Genomic DNA, 24,607 nt, shown 5'->3' with positions numbered 1-24,607 from the left:
ACACAAAACGTCAACGGCTCCACCGTGAAATCTAGAATAGATCTACATGATCCCTGAGGCCATGAACATCTTTGCACATGGAGATCTGCTGATGAGATTGTTTTTCAATGTGGGACAAGCTTTTCTCTTTATCCTTCTCACGTCTTTTAACATTTCATTTTGTATCTTTATCTTTATCACATCTAGTTTTAGTATTTTATCTTTATACCTCTCTTTTTGTTTATTATTCTGTTCACCTCTTTTAGTGTCTTATTTGATCTTTTCATTTACTTCTTATCATTTTATTTTATTTATCTTTTTCACATCAACTTTAATATTCCACCTTTATCTTGTAACTCTAAGTGTCTTTGGTGCTCATTTCAAATTGAATTAGCATTCCCTCACTTCATGTTAATATCATTTTATTAATCTTAATCTGTGTGTGGATGGGAATCTCATTGCTTTGGTTGCTTTTATTCTGTAAAGCACTTCGAGTTGGATTTCTTTGCATCAAGTGTTAAACAAATAAATAGATTGAATGGAAATTGAAGAGGAAATAGGGTCTATATTTAATGTCTATTAATACATTTTAGATTAATTTGAAGAAAAACCAAAGGAGGCACGGAGTATGTAAAAACATTTATTGTTGAGGATGTCTTATATTCAGCAGTGCATTTCACCAGTCTTGTGGTTTTAGAATATTACATTTTCCATATGTTGACTCTACACCTGGATCTTGATTTAAAAGGTACAAAAGAAATCGCAGCAGTGAGTAGATATACGTGGTCCACACATAAAAGTGTGTGTGTGCGAATTTTAGATGGCATTTTTTTTTTTATTAATGTACAGAATTAATATAGAATCACAGATTATTATTAACAAGCCCAAGCAAAGAAGCAGTTCATCCACCAGCAGAGCACAGTCATGTAAAACAAGAAAATTGGAAATACAAGCAGATATGATGTTGGAGGAAGAACACAGATATAAAACACATAGAACACCAGGAATGTGAAGCTGCTTGGTCGATAGAAACGTGTTGTTCGTGTGTGATGAAGTCAAGCCGGAGTATTGTCCCTGTTACACATAAACAGTATATACACAAGCTTCAAGTAGATTCTGCGTTAGTCCTGTTCTCCTCATCTCGAGCAGGCCAGTGTGCGTTCAGTGTAAGGCACACGGCACGTTGCCATCATCACGGTTACGTAATGTACCACATGCTACTGCTCAGACGCTGCTGAAAGCTGAAGTGTTGGTTGTGAGGGAGGAAGCAGATTTAGGATCTGTACAGGGGGGGGGGTGTCGATCACAGAGACGTTTCAACAAGCCGTTGCATGCTGGGACGTAAAATGAAAAAGGGATTTCTCACAAACTGGGAGCTGATTCTTATTGGCATCTCACAGAACCACTTGCAGAATTCTCCTTTTCAATAAATGGCCCACGTGAAGGAATGTAACGACACGGTCAAATTAAAAGTCAAATTTATTGTTTTAAAACTCTTTCCAAGATCTTAACTGTGAAAAAGCCGACAAAATCAAAACCAAAAACCAATAACCATCCAGTCTGATACTGATACTTTAAGCACTGCACGTGTTTGTCTTTGGTTTTGTGGAGTATTAGTGATTCTCAGGCTGTTGACCAGACTTTTATTTAATTAGTGAGAGCACGTCAAAGCCTCAACAGAGTAAATATCCTGTTATATTTATAGTCAAATTTCATTTTTTATTTGATTTGAAAAACCAAACCCTCCTTATAATTTCCTGTTCAGAGATATCAGGGGTCAGAGCAACCGACATCAGAATTTGAACCGTATCAAAACAAGAACTTTAGTGTGGAAAAAAACGCTGATACAGTGGTTTTATATTGAAGTGTGTGAGTGTGTGGGGGGGGGGGGGTTAGGGTTAGGGTTTTGGGGGGTCGACAGTATGACGTGTTTTTACAGACTTTCGAATCGCACATCCTCTCAACAACTAAGAACGTTCTTTTCCTCACACACACATGAACTATTACACACACCGGGCCATCAGTCACGCTGACTTTACGAGGCAATAAAAAAAAAAACACATTGGTCACGTGACGTACGACAGCGATCTGATCATTACTGCACCATGCTGCTGCAGCTGCTTGTGTTATGGTGACCGACAGCGGCGCGGTCAGAACAACAGGTTAGTCATCGACGTTCTAATGTCAAATTCTGCTCCAGTGGAATCTTAACATCCAATAGCAAACTATCACAGAGGAGGATACAGGGTTAGTTGTTGTTTTTACATAGATATCACTGTTGTTTCAGTTACTTGTTCATGTTTATTCCACATGATTATAGCATTGTATAAAAGGAAAGGAGCGAGTAAAAAGTCTGGACAGAACATATAAAGGTTCAGAAAGAAAAACAAAGGAGCAGCTGAAATGAAATGACTAAAAACTACTTAGATTTACACCTTCAATGACAAACATAATAATAAACAACAGTATGAACAAGCATATAGGAGAGGAGGCAATTCCAGTTATTTCCCTTCTTCTCAGACGTATGTTCTGGTTGCGCGCGCCTTGCCCCACAGTTTGGCACAAGACTTAAGTTTCCACACAGTGAGATGAGACCAGGGCATTGGCTGAAATTATTCCACGTGGTGAGATGAAAAAACGCGATTGGCTGGGAGACGTGTCCGGCTCCGCTCCTACTGGTCCGCTTCCACTCGCTTCTTACGAACTAGACGAGATGAGTAAAAGAGAAAAAAAGCATAAGTTTCACTTAAAATCAATCAACCGACAGATAAAATGAAACAAGAACGAACAGATGCAAACATGCAACACGACCTTCGACCTCCACGGGCCTGTTAGTAGATCATGAAAACACTGAGTGAGTCATTTCGAGCTGTGTGTTCAGAGATTACAGCTGTTTCCACAGCGTGTGTCGGCATGTACAGAAAAAACAACACGTGGGAAGCCGTCACTCTCCAAGCTGTGAGATCACACCGTGTCAATCTCCGTTAGGTGAATGCAGTGAACGCTCCATTCAAACAGCTGTGAAAGAAAGCATTGTTATCGTCCACACACTCTGTGACCACACCCATGCACCAGACCTGTGCTACCGCAGCTCGGACAGGAGGAGGAGCTAAAAGAGAGCAGAGGTCGTCACTGTGGACTGGGACTACCAGTGGGGATTGACTGACAGGTTTCAGATGGGTACAATGATGTCAACATGTTTAGTCATAACGCCCCCTTCCACCTAAAAGCCTCGTTCACAACTGGTATGAACATCCGTCCTGAGAGATCCCATCACAAGTGGACTGCTCCATGTTTATTTATGTCTGGAACTAAAATGTGTCCTGAATGAGTTTCCTGTGACAACTTGTGATTGGATTTCACTTCCATGCTCTATATGCAAATAAAAGACATACGACATTTATGCTACTGAAGAAAAATTTGTTTAGCTTTTACCCCGTCTGAGTTTACAAATGTGTCTGGTGTCACTGCATTGGTGTTTGTCTGTATCGGTCTGTGTGTGTCTGTGTGTGTCAGGAGGGGCTGAATGAATCTCATACAGTTGTGATGTGAAGAAATATTTTACTTTGCCAACAAACAAATCAACATGTGGGCGCTGAGAAGAGAGAAATTAAATTTGACTAATTGAGAAACCAGCAGGTCAGAGGACGTCAGCTGAGTGAGGAGCCTCAGGACGCAGTCAGGATGCACTGCTGTGGGACTGGATGTCAACACCAGGTCTGAACGTGGTAATAAAGATACACCAGGTGGAAGGCAATGTGATGGGCAGCCACTGACCCAGCTGTATATAAATCTCAAATTGTTCTTTGTGTGTGTGTGTGTGTGTGTGTGTGTCTGTGTGTGTCGTACCCAGGTCGTTGTTCTTGGTGATAGCTGCGGCGGCTCTGGACCGAGGTCCTTGCTGGGTGAAGTGGTAGCCAAACTTCACTATGCTGTTGTTCTGCTCCAACATCTTAGCTATCTCCATCTCTACAGTGGTTCCCAGCTGCTGCCTCTGAATCACACAAACATACAGGATCCGAACGTCAGAGTCAGAACTTCACTTTGTTTCACAGCGAGGGAGAACCAGACCACAGGGAGATGGCTTCACTTCTTTTCCACTACTTCAAACTCTCAACTGGTCTTCTATGTTTTATTCAGGCGCTGGTTTGTGTTGCTTGGCATTTTCTTTAAGCTGCACGTTGTAAAACACAAATATTCTCTGCTACTTTGAACTGCACAAAACCACTCGTTGAGAATCAGACTCTGTTCTCCCCTACAGGGATCCTGAAAGTTTGAAAGCAACTTAAAAACAAAGTGAACAAGGAGAAATAAAGAGCTAATTCTTTCGAGCAGGAGATCCTGCTGTGCTCAGGGAAAGAGCCTCAAACCATCTGGTACCTGGTTGTCTATCTTGATCTCTATAATTGCTTCGTTGTCCCGCAGAGCGTCAACCAAAGCCTGCACACCGACCCCGGTGATGAAGTTGGACTCCAAGTTCAAACTTCGCAACGTTTTGTTCTCCCGCAGCATCTCACTGAACGCCTGGGACAAGGAGGAGACAGCAGAGCAAAGGTGTAAATAATGAGTTGTGCCATTAAAAGCCATTTAAAGCCGGCGTGCCACACCACTCTCACCACAGCAATTGGGTCGTTACTCCGTGTTGCTGCCAGGCTGAACTTCTTGACGTGGGTGTTCCTCTCCATGGCTTTGGCCAAGTCCTTCAGGGTGGGAATGGGAATGTTCTGGAAAACCAACAAAGAAACACCGACATTAGTCACAGGTAGATGAGCATGAACACACTGAGACAACGCGTGTGTGTTTGTGTTGTGTGTGTGTGTGTGTGTGTGTGTGTGTGTGTGTGTGTGTGTGTGTGTGTGTGTGTGTGTACCTTAATGTTGTTGAGGTTGACCTCCGTGAGGGAGCTGTCATTGCTCTTTATCCTCTGCAGGGTGTCGTCTACGTTGGTTGGATTGGGAGGCTCGTCGAACACTGGGGTCATCTTCTCCCCTTTGATCACATCTGGAAGAGACACAGGGGTCAAGATATCGATCCTTTTTGGGACTTTTGAATGAACAAGAGTTCGATTCAATGAGTGTACTTACTGTTGTAACCCCCTTTGCCACTGGTCCCATCGTATGTCTGATTACTGGTGACCAGCGTGTGAACACCCAGGATCGCTGCAGACAAGAGCAAAGCCACAGACTCAGTAGCTGCAGTGATAATCACAGTTTCTACATAGGTCACAGCAGACAGAGGGGGGGGGGGGGGGGGTATTTTGGTCAGTGAGCCCTTTTATTCTGCCACACATGGTGAAGGATGGAGCCGTGGGAAAGAGAGAGAGAAAGAAGCTTGTGTTTTAAAGTCTCTACAGAGCCCGGACTCAGGCAGACTGAACTCAACACAAAGAGACCCTCATACAGAGTTATGTTTCTAAACCCTTTTTTATCAAAGACTTCTTAGTTTTACCGAAGGGTGTGAGTTCATTCATTCTTACCTGCTAGATCACACAGTTCTGTGTCTGTGGCGCTGGACAGGGCTTCCTCCAATTCTGGATCCAGGGTTGTGACATCTTCCTGACGCGTTTCTATAGGTCTCTGCTTCGGAACAAATGCTTTACCTGAAGAGAGAGGAGAGGAAAATGTCATTTAAATCATAAACTCAATGGAGAAGATTCAGGCCTCACAAAATAAGCAGGCAAAGAAAAACGTTTTCATCATCGCAGACAGAGGAATCAGGTCCATGCAGGCCCAAGTACATTTTATGAGATGTTACACAACCGCTCCCATTTCTATAAAACGTTCCAAAGCCTCACGTAATGCTGCTTGTTATTCTTCTACAACAATTCCCTCTCCTCGTAACGGCCATAAGACTCCACGACAACCAAGTGCTCCGTTCATGGTTAATACACTTACATAAGTTTAACACAAAGATCAAGCTCGAATCTCTAGTCACAGCACATTTCACCTTGTTGTCTGTCTGACTTGACATATTTTTGTTGGTGTCTTTCTTCATGTACGGTTCCTGTTTTTCATTCGGAGATATTTGTATTTCTGCTTCTTCGGTTTTGCATCTGCGCGAGTGCGCGCGTTACAAAATTCATCCACACGCCCACTCACTCACTTTGAATCCTGCAGAGAGTCTCCTTCTGTGTTCACACATGGGCTCACTGTGATATTATCCAGAGTTTTTACCAGGGAGAAACTCCAGAGCCTCAAACCCGACCACTCTCACATAAAGTCCCTCCGGCGAATGTCAGGATTTAATCCCTCGCTCAGCAACTTGTGTTTATTTGCTCAAATCAAGTTTTCTGCTTGCTTGCAATGCAAATGGAATGAGAGCAGATTGCACTTTACGATGTTAAGTAATTACACTCTGAATGAATGCTGTTAAAAGTCACGTAAAATTAACTGAATTTCTTGTTTAGGTCAGCGTTCACCTTCTAACACATAGGTAACGTGTCAACAGAAATGTGCTGTGTAAATAAAAGTGGGCCTCCTGCTACTTTGCACAACCTTCCTCAACCACCAGTGCTTCAGACCAGCAGAGCCCAGTCCGCCAATGTTTGACAACTGTGGCATTGCCATGGTTTCCGATCTGGGCGAAGAAACGGAAAGAGTGAAGGAAGTCGGGGAAAACAATGACGTTAATCTAATCTCAGCTGCACTGCCGGGGCAACAAACACATGCATGGCACAGAGAGACCGTCCAGCCGCTCTGTGCGCCTGTCTCCTTAAAACAAAAACACCACAAGATCAGGCCCTCCCTCTCTCGTCAAACTGCTCATACTGGTCCCCAGTGGGGGCTCTGGCACTTCCTGAACGCCAGCAAACAGTAAATACAGTCATCAAGCAGCATCTGGGCCAGTCCCAGTGGAGCGACATTTAGCCCCGCGGAAGAAGGAAAGACAGAGAGAGGCGCCCGAAGTCCTGTTGTCTGAATGACCCCACGGGAGCATTTATTATGGACTAAATGGGGAAAACACATTGAGATACAAAACTGTATCATGTGTGGAAAAAACAGGGACTGCATCAGGGACTGTGTCAGGAGGAGCTGGAAGGACTTGGAGAATAAGACAGACGGATTTACTAAATACTGGTATTGAAGGACTTTGAATTGACACTTGTGATGCAAGCATCGGTTTCAGACATCTCTAATGTCGAGGCCTGGAAAAAATCTACAACAAATTCAGCCAAGCGGAGAAATCCAGAAAAATCACACAGGCTGTAAACAAGAAGTTAATCCAGATTAAAATACGTGGAGGTATGATCAAAATTGAGCACACTCAAATAATAATCCAATTGCGCAGGATTACTGTCAACATACAGCTACAGTAAGTAAAATGGGTCAGTGGAGCTACAAGGGATTTCCCACAGCTCACAGTGACGCCTTCAAATGCTTGGTGTGACCTGAAGTCCAAGATCCAAAGACAGTTATTTTATTAACACTATTGAACATGCTACCAATAAAAAGCAAATCTCACAACACAGCAGTAATAAACAGCTTTCTATTCAACATCTATGGACATCCAGCCAAACCCTCCTAATGTAAACAATGTGGACAAAAGCCAAGGATGAATAGAAGCTGTGAACAATAAGAAAGATGTTTAGTAAATGAGTAATACTAGGTAACCTGATGTAATAAAATATAAGTGGTTGTAGTGAGTGCCGTGGCTGTAGTCAGGCTGTTTTCCTCTGATATTTATGTGTGTGGCTCAGAGGAGAGATTCACACACCCATGACAGCATTATTCATCAGCAGGGGGTGAGTATAACAAGGGGAAGAGAATCAGCCACATTCCAGAGAACCAGCAGAGTGATTTGAGTTTTCCATGTAGTCATGGGGTACGTACACACACACACACACACACACACACACACACACACACACACACACACACACACACACACACACACACACACACACACACACACACACACACACACACACACACACACACACACACACACACACGGGGGGAGCATAATTTCTAACAGGCTGGGTTGGGTCATAGTGAAGATGTCAGCTCCATTTCCTCTCCAGCATGGGAGTTCTGTTTGGATCTCTGGAAAAGGATTTCTTCTCAGTTAAGTTTCTTTTTCCGTCATGCTGTCACATCTTGGATCTCCTTTTCCTGTTTTCTAGACAGTTACTGTCACGAGTGTCTGAATATAAAGGAGGACTCTGTAGCTGCTTTCAGACGTGCACTGGACTCTGGAGAGTCTCCGCACTTTCTCCGGAGGACGTGAACGTGCAAAGACAAATGTGATGAATGTGTCTGAGCAGAAAACCTCCAAGGTTGTTTTTTTGCAAAATCCTGATAACTACTTAACCAGCACAGATAAAACACAAAGTCCAAGTCAAAAAACAACGCATCAAAACCTTGCCTCCTCCTTGGACTCTCCCTAACTCCTTTCTCCTGGTAAAAACACACCTCCCCCACTCTGCTGTATGTTGCATAAGAGCAGACATGCATTAATAATACATGCAACAACAGCAGAACAGTAATTATGACTGTGTGTCTGTGCTGCTGATGAAGACTCAGACACACTTTGGTCCTTCATCCCCTGAGAAATACGGCCCTAACACGAGAGAGCACTACGGCTGAAGGATACACAGAGGAAATCAGGCTGCGATTTGGACATTTTCTCAATTTTAAAAGAATGCTCGACTTTTCTAATGATCACCGTCCAACACTATGTCGCGAAATCCACAATTTTAAGGGGCAAATACCCAACTCCTGTAAATATTGATGCTGAAATGAGAAGGTATGATATCGTGGACAGCTGAAGAAAAATCCAGGCTCACCTTTTCTCTCTCCTGTGAAGGGAATTATATCGTCTCTGTCCTGGTACTCGATGGCTTCCTTCTCCAGGTGTTTGAGCAGACGGTCCCGGTCGAACGTTCCTGTATCGTTCTTGGACGTATGGTCCTTCTGACGCAGACCCGCTGGGAGAAGAGCATTCTGGGGGAGTGGGGGGGGGGGGGGAACAAGGAGACACATTAGACCTGTCGACTGATGAAGACTTCTGTACAGTCACCATAGAAATTAAGTCTTAACTCCATAAACTGGTAAATGATAAATTGTGTTTGGTCTGTCTGCTTTCGGGGGAAAATATATACATTTAATCAGTTTTATGAAAGACAAGGGATAGAATTTTCGGGCGCTGTCATTCTACCGAACATCAATTTGTGGCAACACAAGTTTCCCTTGGAAAACACTTTCACCTCTGTGATATCAAAAGTAGTTCAGCCAGCAAAAGTAACTGAAGAAACTGGATGAAAACGATATAATATTTGAAATGTTCATAATTTCAGATATGACTGAACACAAATAGCAGTATTTACTGTGCATTCTCAGATATATGAGGACGCAGATGTGCGAGCTTGAGTTTCACATGGAAAATGGACAGAAATTACAGGTTCATCAACATACTCTGAACTAGTTTATCTTGATGCATGACGACCACAGCCGCAGCCATTAGTTTCACATGACTTAAAACCTGGGGGAGGTGAGAATGGATGTGTGAACACTTAGGAAGAGGCGTCTTGCCCCTATTCAAACCAAACTGCATCTTTTTTATGAGCACACATTTGTACTTTGTCTACATAATAAGATCCAGAAATGAATATGTTCCCACTGTTTCCTGTGGGTTGTGTGTGCATGGGGATTTCTCCCTCTCTCGGTTTAGATGGAATTTCAATAAACCATCCAGGGGCCTGGGAGGGATTATACTGTCTAATGCTTATTCATTCTACTCTACAACTCCACTCACAAATAAACACAAAAACACTTGGCAGCCTGTTGACAGAGTGGTTGCAGCCCAGACTCTCCTTTAAATGTCCAGACCATAGAGGCTTGGGACTAGAGGGAGTGGTTGGATTGCAGAGGAAAAATCCACCCATTTCAATGCATCTCCAGGGAATGTAAATGTAATGATGTGGCAATCATATATATTCTGGTGGATTCACTTTTCCTTTATGTGCTTCAGCCACTAACCACTCTCTGAGAGTCACACCAGATTTACAGCCCTGACAAGAGGCATACACTTGTAAAACTAGGTGTAATTTGTTATTAATGTTCTGTCTAAGATCGAAGTTTTGTTTGAAAAAGTTAATTATTGCTGCGAAGATGTTTTGACCATTTGCGTGTCTGAACCAAAAAGTCCATCATTTTCAAATTGTTCATTCCACAGTAAACCCTCCCACGAGCTCCTCCAGCCCTCACTGAACTCTGACCTCAGGATCCATCTCCTCGAGGGCAGACTCCAGCTGCTTGAGCTCCTCCTCCGACAGCTTGTTGAGGATTTCATCTTCATCCAGATCCTTGTACTTCTCCAGGTCCTTCTTGTACGACAACGCCATGGTGCCGGCTATAGCTTGAAACGCAACCCTGAGCAGCAGACCGCAGCCACACTGTTCCTTCTCGGGCTCACTGCTCCTGGGACCGAGGTGAGGCTACCTGAATGTTTGAGAACACAAAACAGAAACATATGATGGGGATTCCTGTTACTTTGGCCGACTTAAACATTGTAATGTGGTTCCATCTTGTGAGAACATTCACATCGTTTATCACATCCATGTGAAACAATAGTTGATCACAGCTGGGCCGGATAATGAGGCCTTGCAATGATGCAACACACAGCTGGAACACAGGAAGAACTTTCTCAGGCTCAGACAAATCATCTGACCGCTCCCATGAAGACCTCACACTACTCCTCGTAAAAAAGAAGCATCTTCTTGTAGATTGAAAATGCAGGAATATATAGTTTATATCAAGGGACTCAGAATAAAGCAAAATGTGGTAAGAAACACCGGAGCTAGGATAAATATAGATCCGATATGTGAATGAGTTAAGGAGTGAGTGCGTGTCCTGTCAAACTAAACGAAGAAGCTTCAGTTCCGTCTCCCACGCCACAGTCAGAGCTCAAGATGACCTCATGACGTCCCTGCAGGACTCTAAAGATGATCTTATTCCTGATCATTCACACAATTAAACTCAACTGAAATTACACTTTCCCAAAGAGCTGCTCAAAAACTCTCATGTCAGGGTGAATCAAATAGCACTCATATTTATACACAATGCACAATTGCAGTTGCTACCTGTAAATTGCCCTGAGCTTAGGAGCGTGTGATCAAAATCTTGAATAATCCCAAAGAATCTAAAGCAAATCCTATTGCTTTATCTTTCTTTTCCCCCTTGCTGTTTTCAGACCTGAACTCCAGATAATTTCCAGACCCAACAGGGATAATCTGCAGAGTGTTCAGGCAAGAAGTTGCGGCTGGCTGGAGAACACAGGAGGCAGGACATGATGTTTGAATTCTGCTGAGGAAAGCATGTGTTTTTGTTTACAGCACATCAATACCAGCACCAGGCGTGACCAAAAGCTTTTTCAGTCTGTTGCATGTTAAAACCATCATCGACCTGCCCGCTCACTCACAGTGAGAGAGAGAGAGAATCTCCTGCTGAGTTCTCACACGGACATTCTCAGGAGTTTTTACTAATTGGCTGACAGGAAAAACTCTGGATAATGTCCGGAGCAACTGACTTGGACATTTGAGTTCTCAGGATAATACCCAGAGTTCAGTACATGCCTGCAAACAACCAATGGCTACCTGGCTTAGCAGAAAAGAGCCAGCGAAATAGAGGAACAAGAAAATAAATCCGGACGAAAACACTGTTGATAATCAAAAAAGCAAATCCTGATTTCAATTCTAAGTAGATAAATTTAATCCAGAATCCTGAAGCCCTACCTGCACTATAGCAAAATCCTCCATCAACCTCACTCATTCATTTCAACTATGAAATGCATCTAAACTCTGTGGAAGCAGAAAAATAACCCAAGTTTAAACTCTGTGTTTCAGCCAAAGATTCTTGAAACATCTAGTGCCACTTCCCCGGAGCTGCCTGAGTGATTTCTCCAGCTCAGAGGAATTCCCTGACACAGAGTGCGTCCCTGGTACGGTTCAGTCCATCGTCTGCACAAACCAGCCTCTGTCCTGAGCAAATTCTCTCCCTCACTTCATCCATTAGGACTCGACAGCTACCCTCATCATCGCCTCTGAAACCACTATCACGAGAAAGGCCTTCACGAGCTGGACTGAAATGTCAACACCGACGGCTTCAATAAAACCTAATGAATATAATGATCTACAATCGTAATCCCACTGTAATGTTTAAAAGCTACTGGCAGATATTATGAGAGCTTCTGGTGTGAGGGAGAGAAGCCCCAGAAGCTGAGTTAAGCTTAGCTAAGGGTGGGAGACATAAGAGGGGGTGAAACAAAAATGAAAATAACTTAGAAATCTGGTAACTTAACATTATATGTGAAATTAAAAACAGCCTACACATCCAAATCTTGTGAAAAACGTTGTGTGTGCTGCAAACACAATAGCAGTCGTCTGTCCTGAGTTCATGAACCGCACCAGGATTTGTGTCTCTTGATATCATTTCAATCCTTTGCTGGCTCGTTTGTGGAAAAAGGAATTCTGTTCGTCTTGTACAGTCGAGATGACCCCGCCACACAAAAACATACCGCATTAATCACGAGTATAAAAGTACAGAGAGCCATGTTTGCAGAATCTAAAAACATGTCTGATTAAGCCTCGTGTCCAGACCCAGCTCTTCTTGTTTACTTTCCCTCACTGATGAGAGCCTATCGGTTGAGTTACCCAGACAGATTCCGAGATGAGCCGAGGGAAATGATGTGATGACTCTTCTGACTAGGATCAGGAAAACGCAGAGATGCTGGGGGCCAGGGATAAGCCTGAGACGCACACACAGTTATAATGCTCTTATGAAAAGATCAGCCCAAAATAACAGAGTTTACCACGTTATTCCACTTTCCGCTTAACTGAATGATAATTCATCACATTTAAGATAGCCGCCACTGTTTACAATGGGCTTCAGTACTTTGGACTGTGCAGACCGAGGAGTAATGTAGCATGCAGACTTGGATAATGATGGTTATGGGTGGGCCCAGGCTGGGGTGGAGACACGAGAAGATCCATTAGTCCAATCTGATTGATTCCTTTCTCCTTCTCCCTCTTCTCTGTGTTAATCCTTCAAGACAACAACAGATGGCCTAAAGCCAATAATGCTGCAGACCTGTCTGCACTCTACACTCACCTTGAGCCTTCCTCCACTGACCTGTGCACTTAGGCCACTGTCGGGAACACGCATCAGAAACGTGACTTGTTAAAGCAAGACTAGAGGAAGTTGACCTATAGAAATAGAAAATAAATGCTCATGTTCTGTATGTGTACATGAGAGCAGAAGTCTGATGACATGTGAGAAATTCAGTAGTAAAAGGGACACCTAGAACGCCTCTGCGGAGTGCATACCTCCAGATCCACAAATTATTCATAGAGAAAAACGGTAAAGAAAGTGAAAACAATTCCTCCCCCTCATCTGGATCCGCACCAAAATCTAAGTGGATCTTTCCTGACCCATTCCACATCCTTCTGCCAGGGTTGTGAAAATCTGTTCAGTAGTTTTTGCGTAATCCTGTCAAATAACCGACCGGCAAACAAACAAATGCAGATGAAAACAGAACCTCCTTTGCGTAGGTAATGGAATTTGAAGAAATAACTGCGTGGGGCCTAACAGACTCTGTGGCTTAATATCAAATAACCCTTAGCCCCAAGAAAAAGGCACATATTGGGTTCAACAATGAAGACTGGAATTCTTGCACTGGATATCCCGGTCGCCTGGGCTGCTCCAGATCTCAGTAGCAGCCAGAAGGATGAGCCTCACATTGCAGCAGTGGGATGAACAGGAAGCACTAACTGGTTATTACATTAAAATAGAGCACCACCCCAGCAAGGCACAAAAATACTATAGTTAGAATGACCCAGCTCTAATACCGCTGGGATAGGAGTCTGCACTTCCTCCTCCCGCCTACTCTCCTCTGACTGTACTATCCAACTGTTCTGTCTCTCCACTATGTTGTTACTCATTTATCTTCCTTTCTTCTTCTGTACATCCTCCTACGGTTTCTGTAAGACTGAATAAATGATGGAGCACACATGGAAACAGAAGCACAGACAGTAACCGAGGGTCTGATCACTATGTTTAGGAGTTTATGTCACTGCAATACACAAAAGTAGTGCAAGTTTCAATAGAATCAAATAAGTCTATATGTAAGCAGTTAAGTCAAGTTCTATATATTTGGTTGCATTTGTGTTTTCTCGTTATTCACAGTTATTTATAATAAAGTTATATGTCAGCCTCAGATCAGAAATATTTCACTCCCTGATATCCCTATCGGTCCCTAAATCTACAATATGGATAATACGTGTAACACAAACCACATTCTTCTCTCTTATACAGGTCTGAAGGGGCCAGACAGGATGTGTGGCGTTTCTCAAACAAACAAGAGACACACACCCCATTACCATGTAATGAGAACAAACTGCAGGGAGTGTCCCGCCTCGCAGCTCGGCGAGGACCTGCAAGTGCTACAGGATGAATAATACAGGTTTAAAAAGGAAGATCACCCCGCTTCACACCCCTTAGTAGACACATATCACAGCCACCATTCACAAAAGGGGCGAAACCCAACACACACAGGCCGGTTTCACTCTCAAGTGAAAGGTATGCAGGTGAAACGAATCTGTTGAGCTGCGCCACTGCACTGCAGAGGATGCCAACGTGCACCATCACCAGAAGGATGCCGTGTCAGCAGGCACCACGACATTCCTCCCTGCTGCATTACCTGCTGCACAGCTTCACCAGTATCACCAGTGCCACCTGCCTCCCCCCCATCCCAGGGTTACACAGGGAAAACCACACTTCCTCGTGCAGACGTCTTCTCTGAGACCTGGACCACACCCTTCATTCAACACTGAGCCCTGCTGGACACAGTACAACACACAACCCCTCACACAAAGTCTCCTGTCAGTAGACTGAGTCACTGACCCTCCACACAGGTTGATCTGCTGCTGAAGCCACAACAACATACTCCATGAAAACACTGGAATCTAATATCTATGTCAAAACCAACACAGATGCTGGGATCACTGGGGGAGACTCGGTGTTGACATCATATCTCACTATGAATCCTCTGTGCTGAAAGTTAGTGACGCTAACGTGGCTGCCTCACCCACTTCTCGTTGACACGCAACGTCAACGGCAGCTAACATGTTCTTGACATGTTGATCGTGACCTCGCTGGTCGTTGACGTGTTCGAGCCCAACGAGCATCACTCAGTGAAAGGTCCCCACGTGTTATCGGAGGAGTTGTGGCCGCAGAGAGGAGCCATGCGTCGGACGAGAACTTTGGCAACTTGGCTTCTTCTCTACATTTTGTCGGGTGCAGCGGAGCAGCCCCGATTGGAGGATGCTAGCTGCTAACCGCGCTAGCATCTGCAGTTGAGTCAAGTTGCTAACAGTTTTAGCTCCAGCGGCCACAACATAGAGGAGTGACAGTACAGTAAACAGTGAGGTTAGCTAGCTGAGAGATTTACGAAACACCAGAGGCGTCCATGGTCTTACCTGAGACTGAAGGAACCGAGCTGACGAGTGTTGAAACGCGAGCTGAGCGCCAGTGAAAGCGATTTCTGTCTGAGCCCAGGGCGGTGACACCGGAAGAGAGCAGCGGAGACTGACGTGTGCACCAGCCAATCGACTGTCTCGCCCGCCTTCTTTGTCTTTGAGAACCAATCGGATGAGATTCGATGAATAAAATGAAATGTATTAAAGATTTATCAAAATTTTATTAATTATTTATTTAAAAATGTATTAATATATTATTATTTAAAAACATTTAAAAAATAAATTTAAAGATCTTAATTTCTATCCACAACATTCTGTGTATTTACCTTGCATTATTTTCCATTAAGTATTTTTTCACTTTTTAATTCATTTGACACCATTCCAGTTTGCACTACTCTTCTCCACCGTGTGCCTTTATACTGCATTCTATGTTTTACAATGTATTTTTTCCAAGTACTTAATATGTTGCATACTAATATCTTCTGTTTACTGTTGACTCCGTCTACAACCATGTTTACACCGGGGCTCAGAGAGAAACAGCATTTCAATCCCATCTATGTTCTGTACACGGCAGAATTGACAGTGAAGTTGACTTTGACTAAAAACTTCAACTTACCATTGACTTTGAAGATCAAGTGGAGCTCATCCTCTTTTTGCTTTTCACGGTGTTACACAATAGTGGGTATTGAATTTCACGTACCCTCAGTTGTTGCACTGTAACAAGATGCCTCGCCCGCCATGATAATGAACGATAATACTTAGCTGAAGACATTGCAATGTACTGAGAACAAGAAATGACCTTCAAAAACAGGAATTTGCTGTAGAAATTAGCACATTCAGACAGAACCCATCTTCATGAGTGGGGCCAGAAGACGCAGCACCCTTGATAGTTGATGTATTTTCTTCTGGAACAAAAATGTGTAATGAATGGTCTCTGGGATTTTGAGGCCCTGGGAGGTCTGGGGTTCCTCTTTGTCCTGTTTGTAATCCAACCTCACTGCAAGCAATAGAGAGGTATTAGAGTATTGGTATTAAAATAAAATAAAACAAAACAAAACGATTATTTTATGGCCAAGATTTTTCCATACATGGGATATAGGATACTGCTTAAAAGCATTATACTAAAAGTATACCTCATCATCTATGCACTCATCCCCTGTTTATTGATGATATGATCAATCACATGCATTGAATAATCAATCAGGGATAAAGATTGACCCTACAGCTTCTATATTGCACGTTCTTTAAAAATAAAATAGATAATTTTATTCAGTTCTGCAAATACAGAGACATATGCAAGCCTAAGACCTTTACTTTTATCTTGACTTTAGACAACAATTTAAGTCTCTACATATATAAATATAGATATATACATTATAAGCAACACGCCCAATTTACCTAAGCTCCACAAGAACAGTCGTTGGTGGTGTACTGCCTCCTAGTGGCTGATATTGCTCACTACACCCACTCGGTCTCCGCCTGACCCCCGGAAACAAAACCTTCTCTCGGAACCCGGTTAGGATCTTTTGTTTCCGGTGGGTCACATTTCTCTACCGCTCCAGTTTTGGAAAAAAGATGGCGGACATGGACGAATTGTTCGGCAGTGATGGAGACAGCGACAACGAGCAGCGAGGTAAACGTGTTTCCAGCCGTTCGAGAGCCTGTTTGTTGATGAAGTGAGAAAGTGAGACTTTAGGAAGATTTAGACAAAGACGGAGGATCGTTGAAGGTGAAACTCTGTTGTTGTGATCGTGAAGCGGAAACACGTTCAACTCCGGGATGTTTTTCGAGCACGTTAGCGCTGATATAAACGATTAATGTTTGTTTTATCCTTTAATCGATTGTTTTGTACGTGTTTTAACAGACGTAAACTAAAAGTGCATGTTTATTAAACCATGGATTTTGTTTTTAGTTACCGGAAAAAAGTCCAGATAGCGCCTCACGACTGTATCTTTAGTCTTTATGGGTTTTAAATACAAAACGAACAAAACTAAAACAAAGAAAAGGAGAAACACTTTAAAAAAGTTAGCATTTTACATTTTCACCTTTTATCAGAATCTAGTCATTTATTTTGAAAATGGTGCAGAGCTGATATCTTTTACAAGTAATCTAACGTGAGATGACAATATGCCTCTATCAACATTCTTGAAATTAACTTACACACTTTGGATACTTTATGAGGAACATCTGTAAAACATGTTGCATTATAATACAACAGCTCAGCCATAAATCCTGATGGCTGAGCTGATTTTCTATTGACAGCGGGGGAGGATTCCCTGGAATGGTTATATCTTCATCTAGCACAAAGTACGTAACATAAAATTGATTTGTGTTCTCATTGCACACAATTGGAATCCTCTCTTATGTGTTTCAGAATCTGCATCCGGCTCTGGTTCCGACTCGGAGCCGGAGAGACCTCGGGCTGCCAGCAACGTGTCAGGCAGCGGCAGTGGCAGTGGCAGTGAGAGGGAGCGGGATGATGATGATGAAGAGGAGGGAAACGAGGCAGGGAAGCCGAGTATTAATAAGGTGTGTGTATACGTTTGTCTAACACTGCTCAGCTTAATTAGCGTGAGTTTTAGATGTTGCAGTGCAAGATCAAACAACTGAATTCTAACATGAACTAACATGAATTCTGTCAGAGTTGTTATTGAGTCTACATTAAGATTAAGATACATTTATTTATACCAAACACATGCACAGACATGCAAAGGCACACTCATGCAATTGTAGGGAAATTTAACCTCTGCTTTTAACCCATCCGGTGCAGGACACACAGAGCAGTGAGCGACCATGTACGGCGCCCGGGGAGCAGATGTTGGGGGAGTAAGGTGCCTTGCTCAGGGGCACTAGACAGGGTAGGGAGAATCCTCTTGGATTTTTGGACAGGACATCTAGTGGCTGATATGACTCACTACAGTGGAAAGTCAGGTAGTAACTTCGCAAAAGAAATCCCTCAATGACCTGGAGGGGGTAAGAGGGTTGACCTTTTATTTCAAAGAAATATTCAACAAAAAGGCCAATTCTTCAACAGACATACTGACATACAATCACATAAGTAACAATTTTAACTGTATATTCCATGTGATTCTGGTAACTAATGAAGTTACACTCACTGGAAACATTAATTCCCATTTGAAAGGGGAAAACGTGTTAACACCAATGGTTTCCTCCAAGATGCATAGTAACTCTACCTCACTAACTCCGGGGCCATCACCCACTGGTAAAGTGTCAACTTGCGAGAAACCTGAAGTGACTTGCAAACATTCTGTATGTCACTCTCACATGATTTTGTGTTTCTGCAGTTGCACAATTTGCTTGTGTGGCAACCTCAGTGTGTCAAACAAGAACGAGCGGGTGAAACATTCATCCATCCCCAGTTTGGTGTTTGTGTTCACATGGGAGAGAGTGAGGATGGACAACTTGCACTATCGATATCAATCTGTACATCAGCTCAAGTTACTCACCTTTCCTTCTGCCTCATAGGAGCTGTTTGGAGACGACAGTGAGGATGAGGTGCACAGTCAACGCAGCGCCAGCGACAACCCGTCTGAGCGCTCTGGGAATCAGTCGGATGCCAGCATGCACTCAGAGCCGGTAGACAACGATCACTCTGACGCAGAGCAGCACAGCGGCTCAGAGCGCGGCCAGCGAGACGAGGATGAAGATGACGAGGACCGGGGCCGCCGCTCAGACGGGGGAAGCCCGGCTGGCAGCGTGATGTCTGGAGCAGGGAGCCCTCACTCTGAGAGAGGCAGTGTGCGTTCAGAAAGAAGGTGAAGAACGTGCTCTCTTTATTGAACTGACATCCCATGAAATAAAATAACACTTTTTATTGTCAGAGGACCAGATTTTCATCCCTGCATCTCTCCAATGTGTTTGTTATAAATCAGCGTGCACAGTGATCCTGCGTCTCCACAGTCGGCGCCGGCCACTCCACGCTCTGACGGAGAAGCCTCTGGCAGGGAGAACCAATCAGACGATGAGAAGTGGGAAGGAGGGGCCAAGAGCGACCAGTCTGATGATGAGGAGGTGAAACGTCATTACTCTGACGAAGAAAGAGAGAACTCTGATGACGATGGGCCGAGGAACAGGAAGTCAGGTACACCCAGTGTTTGGTGTTAAAGATGGAGGAATAGACTATTGTAGGTGAACTGGATCGTGAGCCAGCCACCTGTGTTCAGACCACATGTGAAAATTAAATCCTGAGCTCTGGGGTTAATCTCAGAATTTTCCTTCTAGACCTCTTCATGTGTCTTGTACCTTTTTAATTTATACTGTGCTTTCATATGCCAGTTATTCTCTTAATGTGGATAATTGTGATTGGACTTTTCAGTGTCCGCAAAGGGCAGCGACAGTGAAGATGATTTCCTCAGACAGAAAACCAAAGCAAAAGCCACATCTGATTCAGATTCAGACAGTGACGTCGGAACAAAGAAAGGTAAGAAGCTGTTAAGGCAGATATGAACTTTGACCACAAACCTAAACTAGTTAGTCCAGCACAGCATCTTCAGTTCAAATCTGAACACTCAGTCTTCCATATTGTTCAACAGTAAAGAAAACTGCAGCAGACGACCTGTTTGGAGAAGCTGACGACATCTCTTCAGACAGCGATGCCGACAAGCCTCTGACCCCAGGACAGCCCCTGGTACATGTCTTTCCTCTGACTCTGTTTCTTTTCTGCACTGATCATCACAACTCTTTAATTGCGCAGAGTCCTTTTTACAAGAGTTCCCAAATCTCCTTTTCTCAGAGCCTCTCATTAAGCCTCTCTGAGCTGATCCCTATTATCACGGGTCATTGAATCATACAATGTTTTTCTGAAATCTTCCTGTGTGTGTGCGGCCCAGGACGCAGACGATGGGATGGATGGGGATCACCCAGAAGAGGAGCATGCGCCTGAAACTCGTATTGAAGTCGAGATCCCCAAAGTCAGCACTGACCTCGGATCTGACCTTTACTTTGTCAAGCTGCCCAACTTCCTGTCCGTGGAGCCCAGGTCAGAACATTGCCACTGTCAATGAAAACAATGTAAACACATATTGAACTTGATGAGCTCTTAAATCCTTTTAATATTTTTGGAAAAGATATAACTACAACAAAGGAAGAGGACATATTATCAGAAAAATTAAGATGAGAATTCCAAGAGCAGATATCCTATTTTTTAGTTTGTGTTAAGCTAATTGTGTTGGGTCTTGAAGACAATAAAAAACTCTTTCTGGTATATTTTTTTCATTTTCTTTGGACCTCCCCTTTCAGACCTTTCGATCCTCAGTACTATGAGGATGAATTCGAGGATGAGGAAATGCTGGATGAAGAGGGACGGACCAGGCTCAAACTGAAGGTACCTGCTTTACTTCACCACATCTGTATATGGGAATATGTTTGTAGTTGTCGATGTGGGCGACATGGAAATCCACAGAAAATCTTGTCAGTAGATTTTAAAGTGTGGTTGATTTGTTTTTTTGATTGACCACACTTTATCCTCTCTCCCTCAGGTGGAGAACACGATTCGGTGGAGAGCCAAGAAAGACGAGGAGGGAAACGAATCACGAGAGAGCAACGCACGCATCGTCAAATGGTCGGATGGCAGGTGTGTGTTATGTCAAGCCGGATGTTGGGGTCATGTGAACAGGAAATGCTCAGTATTTTCCATGCTTTTAAATGTCCTGCTCTCGCCACAGCATGTCCCTCCACCTGGGGAACGAAGTGTTCGATGTTTACAAAGCTCCTCTCCAGGGAGACCACAACCATCTGTTCATCCGACAGGGCACTGGACTGCAGGGGCAGGCTGTGTTCAAAACCAAACTAACGTTCAGGTAATGGAATATGAATGTCATGCTTGTGTTGTTGATGGACTCAGGCACAAGCTCTCACCTGAGTCTGTGTCAGAGTTGTACCTGCCAAGAATAAGCCCCCCCGACTGCCTCCAGTTCCAAACAACAATAGTGGCACCTTTCTTCTGGGCTCTATTCAGAAAAGTGCTCTATGCTGTAAGTCCCTGATCACCTTGTGTGAGCTGCCCAGGTTTCTCCCAGTAAGAACAGCGTAAGCCTCTTAGCGCCCCAAAGTCCACCTGGATGTTCTGTCTTCTCAGACTACATGGGACCAGCAGGCCACTGGCCAAAGCTGCTTTAATGCACAATAGGCCTCTACGCTCCCGGGCAGGACTGTACCATTTGTTCTAAATCAGTATTGTCATCAGAGTTTTAATTAGGATTGAGGCTGAAGCTGCTCACGGTTAAATTGGTTTGGAGCTTTGTTTCTTTTTCTTTCTTCTTACTTGGGAGCTTTATGCAGCTTCACAAATTAATGAAACAAAAACCTTCAGAGGAGATGGAGCCAAGAAAAAGTACATTTTTCCTGGTTAATTAATAAGGATGTTTATTTTTATTTTGAAGGGCACCAAAGATAATGCCCTATCTCACCATTGTTAAAGATCTGCTCCAAAATGGCTTGAAATGACGATAATGGGGCAGCATAGAAAAGTTGGTATCTCTGCAGACAGAAACAGAAAAATGGGACATTTAGAAACTGACAAAACATCTGTGGTGTATGATACTTAAAGTTGCTCTGTGGAGGTTTCCTGCAAACAAACACTGTTATGTTAGGGGCACATTTGCACAGTCACATTTAAAATCGGGCACTGTTTCCTCTTGTGTTTCCAGGCCCCACTCCACAGACAGCGCCACCCACAGGAAGATGACTCTGTCTCTGGCTGACCGCTGCTCCAAGACGCAGAAGATCCGAATCCTTCCGATGGCTGGAAGAGATCCTGAGTCGCATCGTACGGAAATGATCAAGGTGACACACGTTCACGTTCTGTCCGTTCGGGGCTGTTTGGGTTTGGCTTTGATCTGCTCGCTCCTAGAACGCCTCTGTTGCCCCAGGGACTGAAAAATGTCGCATGAGGCCAATTGTTGGCAAGTGTTGTCTCCTGTTACATAAAGAAATAACCTGGTGCACTTACATAATGATCTGTTAATAGCATCGTTTATAGTTTCACTGAGCTCAGTGCTGACCTGTGACACTTCTTTGTGATCTCCTGCTCAGGTTTTCTTTCACTCAGTTATCTCCAGTATGAATGTTTTATCATCGAAAAAGTTTTATGTGTCAGTATGGAAAGTTGCATCATAGTCTCTCTTACCAGTTGCATTTGCACTGGTGTAGCAGCTTGTTGTTTTCTTGTTTGGTAGATTAATGAAAGTCTTTAGTTAGATTTGGATACTGTCAACAACGCAGCTTTTTCTGCAAGAGTACAGCTTGTTCTGATGAGGGACGCCCACAGAGGGCTTTGGTTAACACTTGCTGATCAAGAGCCCAACTTGGAAGATGTGGTCGTAGGAGCTGAAGGCCTTATCGTGTATAACAATATGAGTAAAAGCTGATAAAGAATTAATAAAAAAATAGATGTCACACATAATGAAGCCTTGAAAATAATAACTGATTAATCTAATCCGGTTATAACAGATAAAATAATGAAATGAGCCACAAGTGCCACACAGTGACATTTTTTTATCAGTGTAACAAAGGAGATTTTAAATTAGCAGCTAGAAACAAGATGTCAAACTTGAATCCAGGGCTTGAAATTAATTCCCTCTGGTGTCGCTCTCCGGGCAGAAAGAGGAAGAGCGGCTCCGAGCCTCTATCCGCAGGGAGTCCCAGCAGCGGAGGATGAGGGAGAAGCAGCACCAGAGAGGCCTGAGCAGCAGCTACCTGGAGCCCGACCGCTACGACGATGACGAGGAGGGCGAGGAGGCAATCAGCCTGGCAGCCATCAAGAGCAAGTACAAGGGAGGAGGAGGCGGCCTGAGAGGTGAGGGGGGGGGAAATGCATACTCTACTCACCACGGTCAATTTTTTTATTTTGTCGCACAAGTTAGATTTTTACTGAGATCAAATTAACTTCGCCTCTTTTTTCTGCCCCCCATCCAGAGGAGCGAGCGAGGATCTACTCCTCAGACAGCGATGAGGGCTCTGATGACGATAAAGCCCAGAGGTTGATGAAGGCCAAGAAGCTGGACAGTGATGAGGTAGGTGCACTATCCAGCAGGGCAGATAGGGGGCAGTGTGAGGCAGCTCCTGAACATGCCAACGTTTCCCTGTTACCTCAAGGGAACTGAACAGGACAGGAAATTCTAGTTCTTCTGAAAGAACATGAATTCACTTCTGCACTGACTGTCTTTGCAAAAACAAGCTATGACACATTTGATCACATAACAAACTGAATGTACAGATGAGATTTACAGAACGTCTGCTGACACCCTGTTTCACCCAGTCCCCTCTTTCCTTCTCCCTTTCCCACAGGAGGGCGAGGGATCCAGCAAGAGGAAAGCAGAGGACGACGACGAGGAGGAAACGTCCACTAAGAAGGCCAAGAAATATGTCATCAGTGATGAAGAGGAGGAGGAGGAGCTGGAGCTGGAGCCTGAGCATGAGCCGGAGCAGGATGAAGAGCAGGAGCATGAGCCAGAGCATGAGCCGGAGCAGGAGCAAGAACAGGAGCCGGAGCAAGAGCCGGAGGAGGACGAGGAGGATGATGATGATGAATAATTTGCTTCTTTTTTTTTATCATTCCACTGTATTATCAGTGCTCAGCCCACATGGCTTATAAACAGCCATATTTTTGTTTTGTATATTTTCTTAAGACCTGTGTGTGTGGTTGAGTGTTTGTGTGTCTGATAGTGTGTTTGCTTGTCTATGTTGTGTACAGCAGAGGTGAGAAATAAAAGAGATGGTTTGTGTGATGTAACCAAAGCTTCCCAAGGTCTCTATCTTTCTAACGTTGTGATTCATATGCGTGAATCACTGTTGTGAGGTTTGGAAAGAACACGCGTTAGTCCTGTTCCCAAACAAAAAGCAGGTTAGAAAGGTTGATTAAAGATGAAACTGGGTAAATAGCAGAGAAGCAAAGTCTGACGTTTTAGCCGTGAACCCGTTTAGATTGAACGTTCATGCAGGTTATGTGGATGATAATAATTCCCTTCAGTAAAGTCTGCTGGTGCTGAAAGAACCAATTTAACCCTCATGACAGGAGGCGGAGGTTCTCCTCAACCGGTCTGTCATGGGTGGATACTTAACACACTCAGCAGGCCCTTCTGCCTCCGTCTGTAATGACTGGTATCGTTTCTTTCGAGAAACGATACCGATAATGTA

The 24,607-nt window shown here is 43.8% G+C and overlaps 2 protein-coding genes across 3 annotated transcripts; one reads left to right on the top strand and one right to left on the bottom strand.

The window, feature by feature from the left end:
• Positions 1–605: 605 nt before the first annotated feature.
• Positions 606–15,555, bottom strand: tmod2 (tropomodulin 2). The gene is made up of 10 exons (XM_053421075.1): positions 15,452–15,555; positions 10,196–10,418; positions 8,765–8,921; positions 5,456–5,578; positions 5,064–5,138; positions 4,850–4,980; positions 4,596–4,703; positions 4,360–4,503; positions 3,829–3,973; positions 606–2,683 (listed from the first exon to the last, which is right to left on the bottom strand). Exons 2-10 carry the CDS (start codon positions 10,319–10,321, stop codon positions 2,652–2,654), a joined length of 1,041 nt encoding a protein of 346 aa, XP_053277050.1. The 5' UTR covers positions 10,322–10,418; positions 15,452–15,555; the 3' UTR covers positions 606–2,651.
• Positions 15,556–16,980: 1,425 nt separating this feature from the next.
• Positions 16,981–24,208, top strand: leo1 (LEO1 homolog, Paf1/RNA polymerase II complex component). Of its 2 annotated transcripts, XM_053426314.1 has the most exons (15): positions 16,981–17,084; positions 17,826–17,980; positions 18,222–18,309; positions 18,938–19,227; positions 19,345–19,553; positions 19,788–19,892; positions 20,005–20,099; positions 20,302–20,450; positions 20,711–20,795; positions 20,950–21,044; positions 21,136–21,270; positions 22,120–22,255; positions 23,072–23,267; positions 23,387–23,484; positions 23,759–24,208. In XM_053426314.1, the coding sequence occupies exons 1-15, from the start codon at positions 17,058–17,060 to the stop codon at positions 24,002–24,004; spliced, it is 2,109 nt and encodes a 702-aa protein (XP_053282289.1). In that variant the 5' UTR covers positions 16,981–17,057; the 3' UTR covers positions 24,005–24,208. The 2 variants fall into 2 exon arrangements, with proteins under 2 accessions (XP_053282289.1, XP_053282297.1); XM_053426322.1 differs by lacking the exon at positions 18,222–18,309.
• The last annotated feature ends 399 nt before the right edge of the window (positions 24,209–24,607 follow it).

Source organism: Pleuronectes platessa, chromosome 1, assembly GCF_947347685.1.
Source record: "Pleuronectes platessa chromosome 1, fPlePla1.1, whole genome shotgun sequence".
Taxonomy (NCBI): Eukaryota; Metazoa; Chordata; class Actinopteri; order Pleuronectiformes; family Pleuronectidae; genus Pleuronectes; species Pleuronectes platessa.
This window is presented reverse-complemented; position numbering and strand designations above follow the sequence as displayed.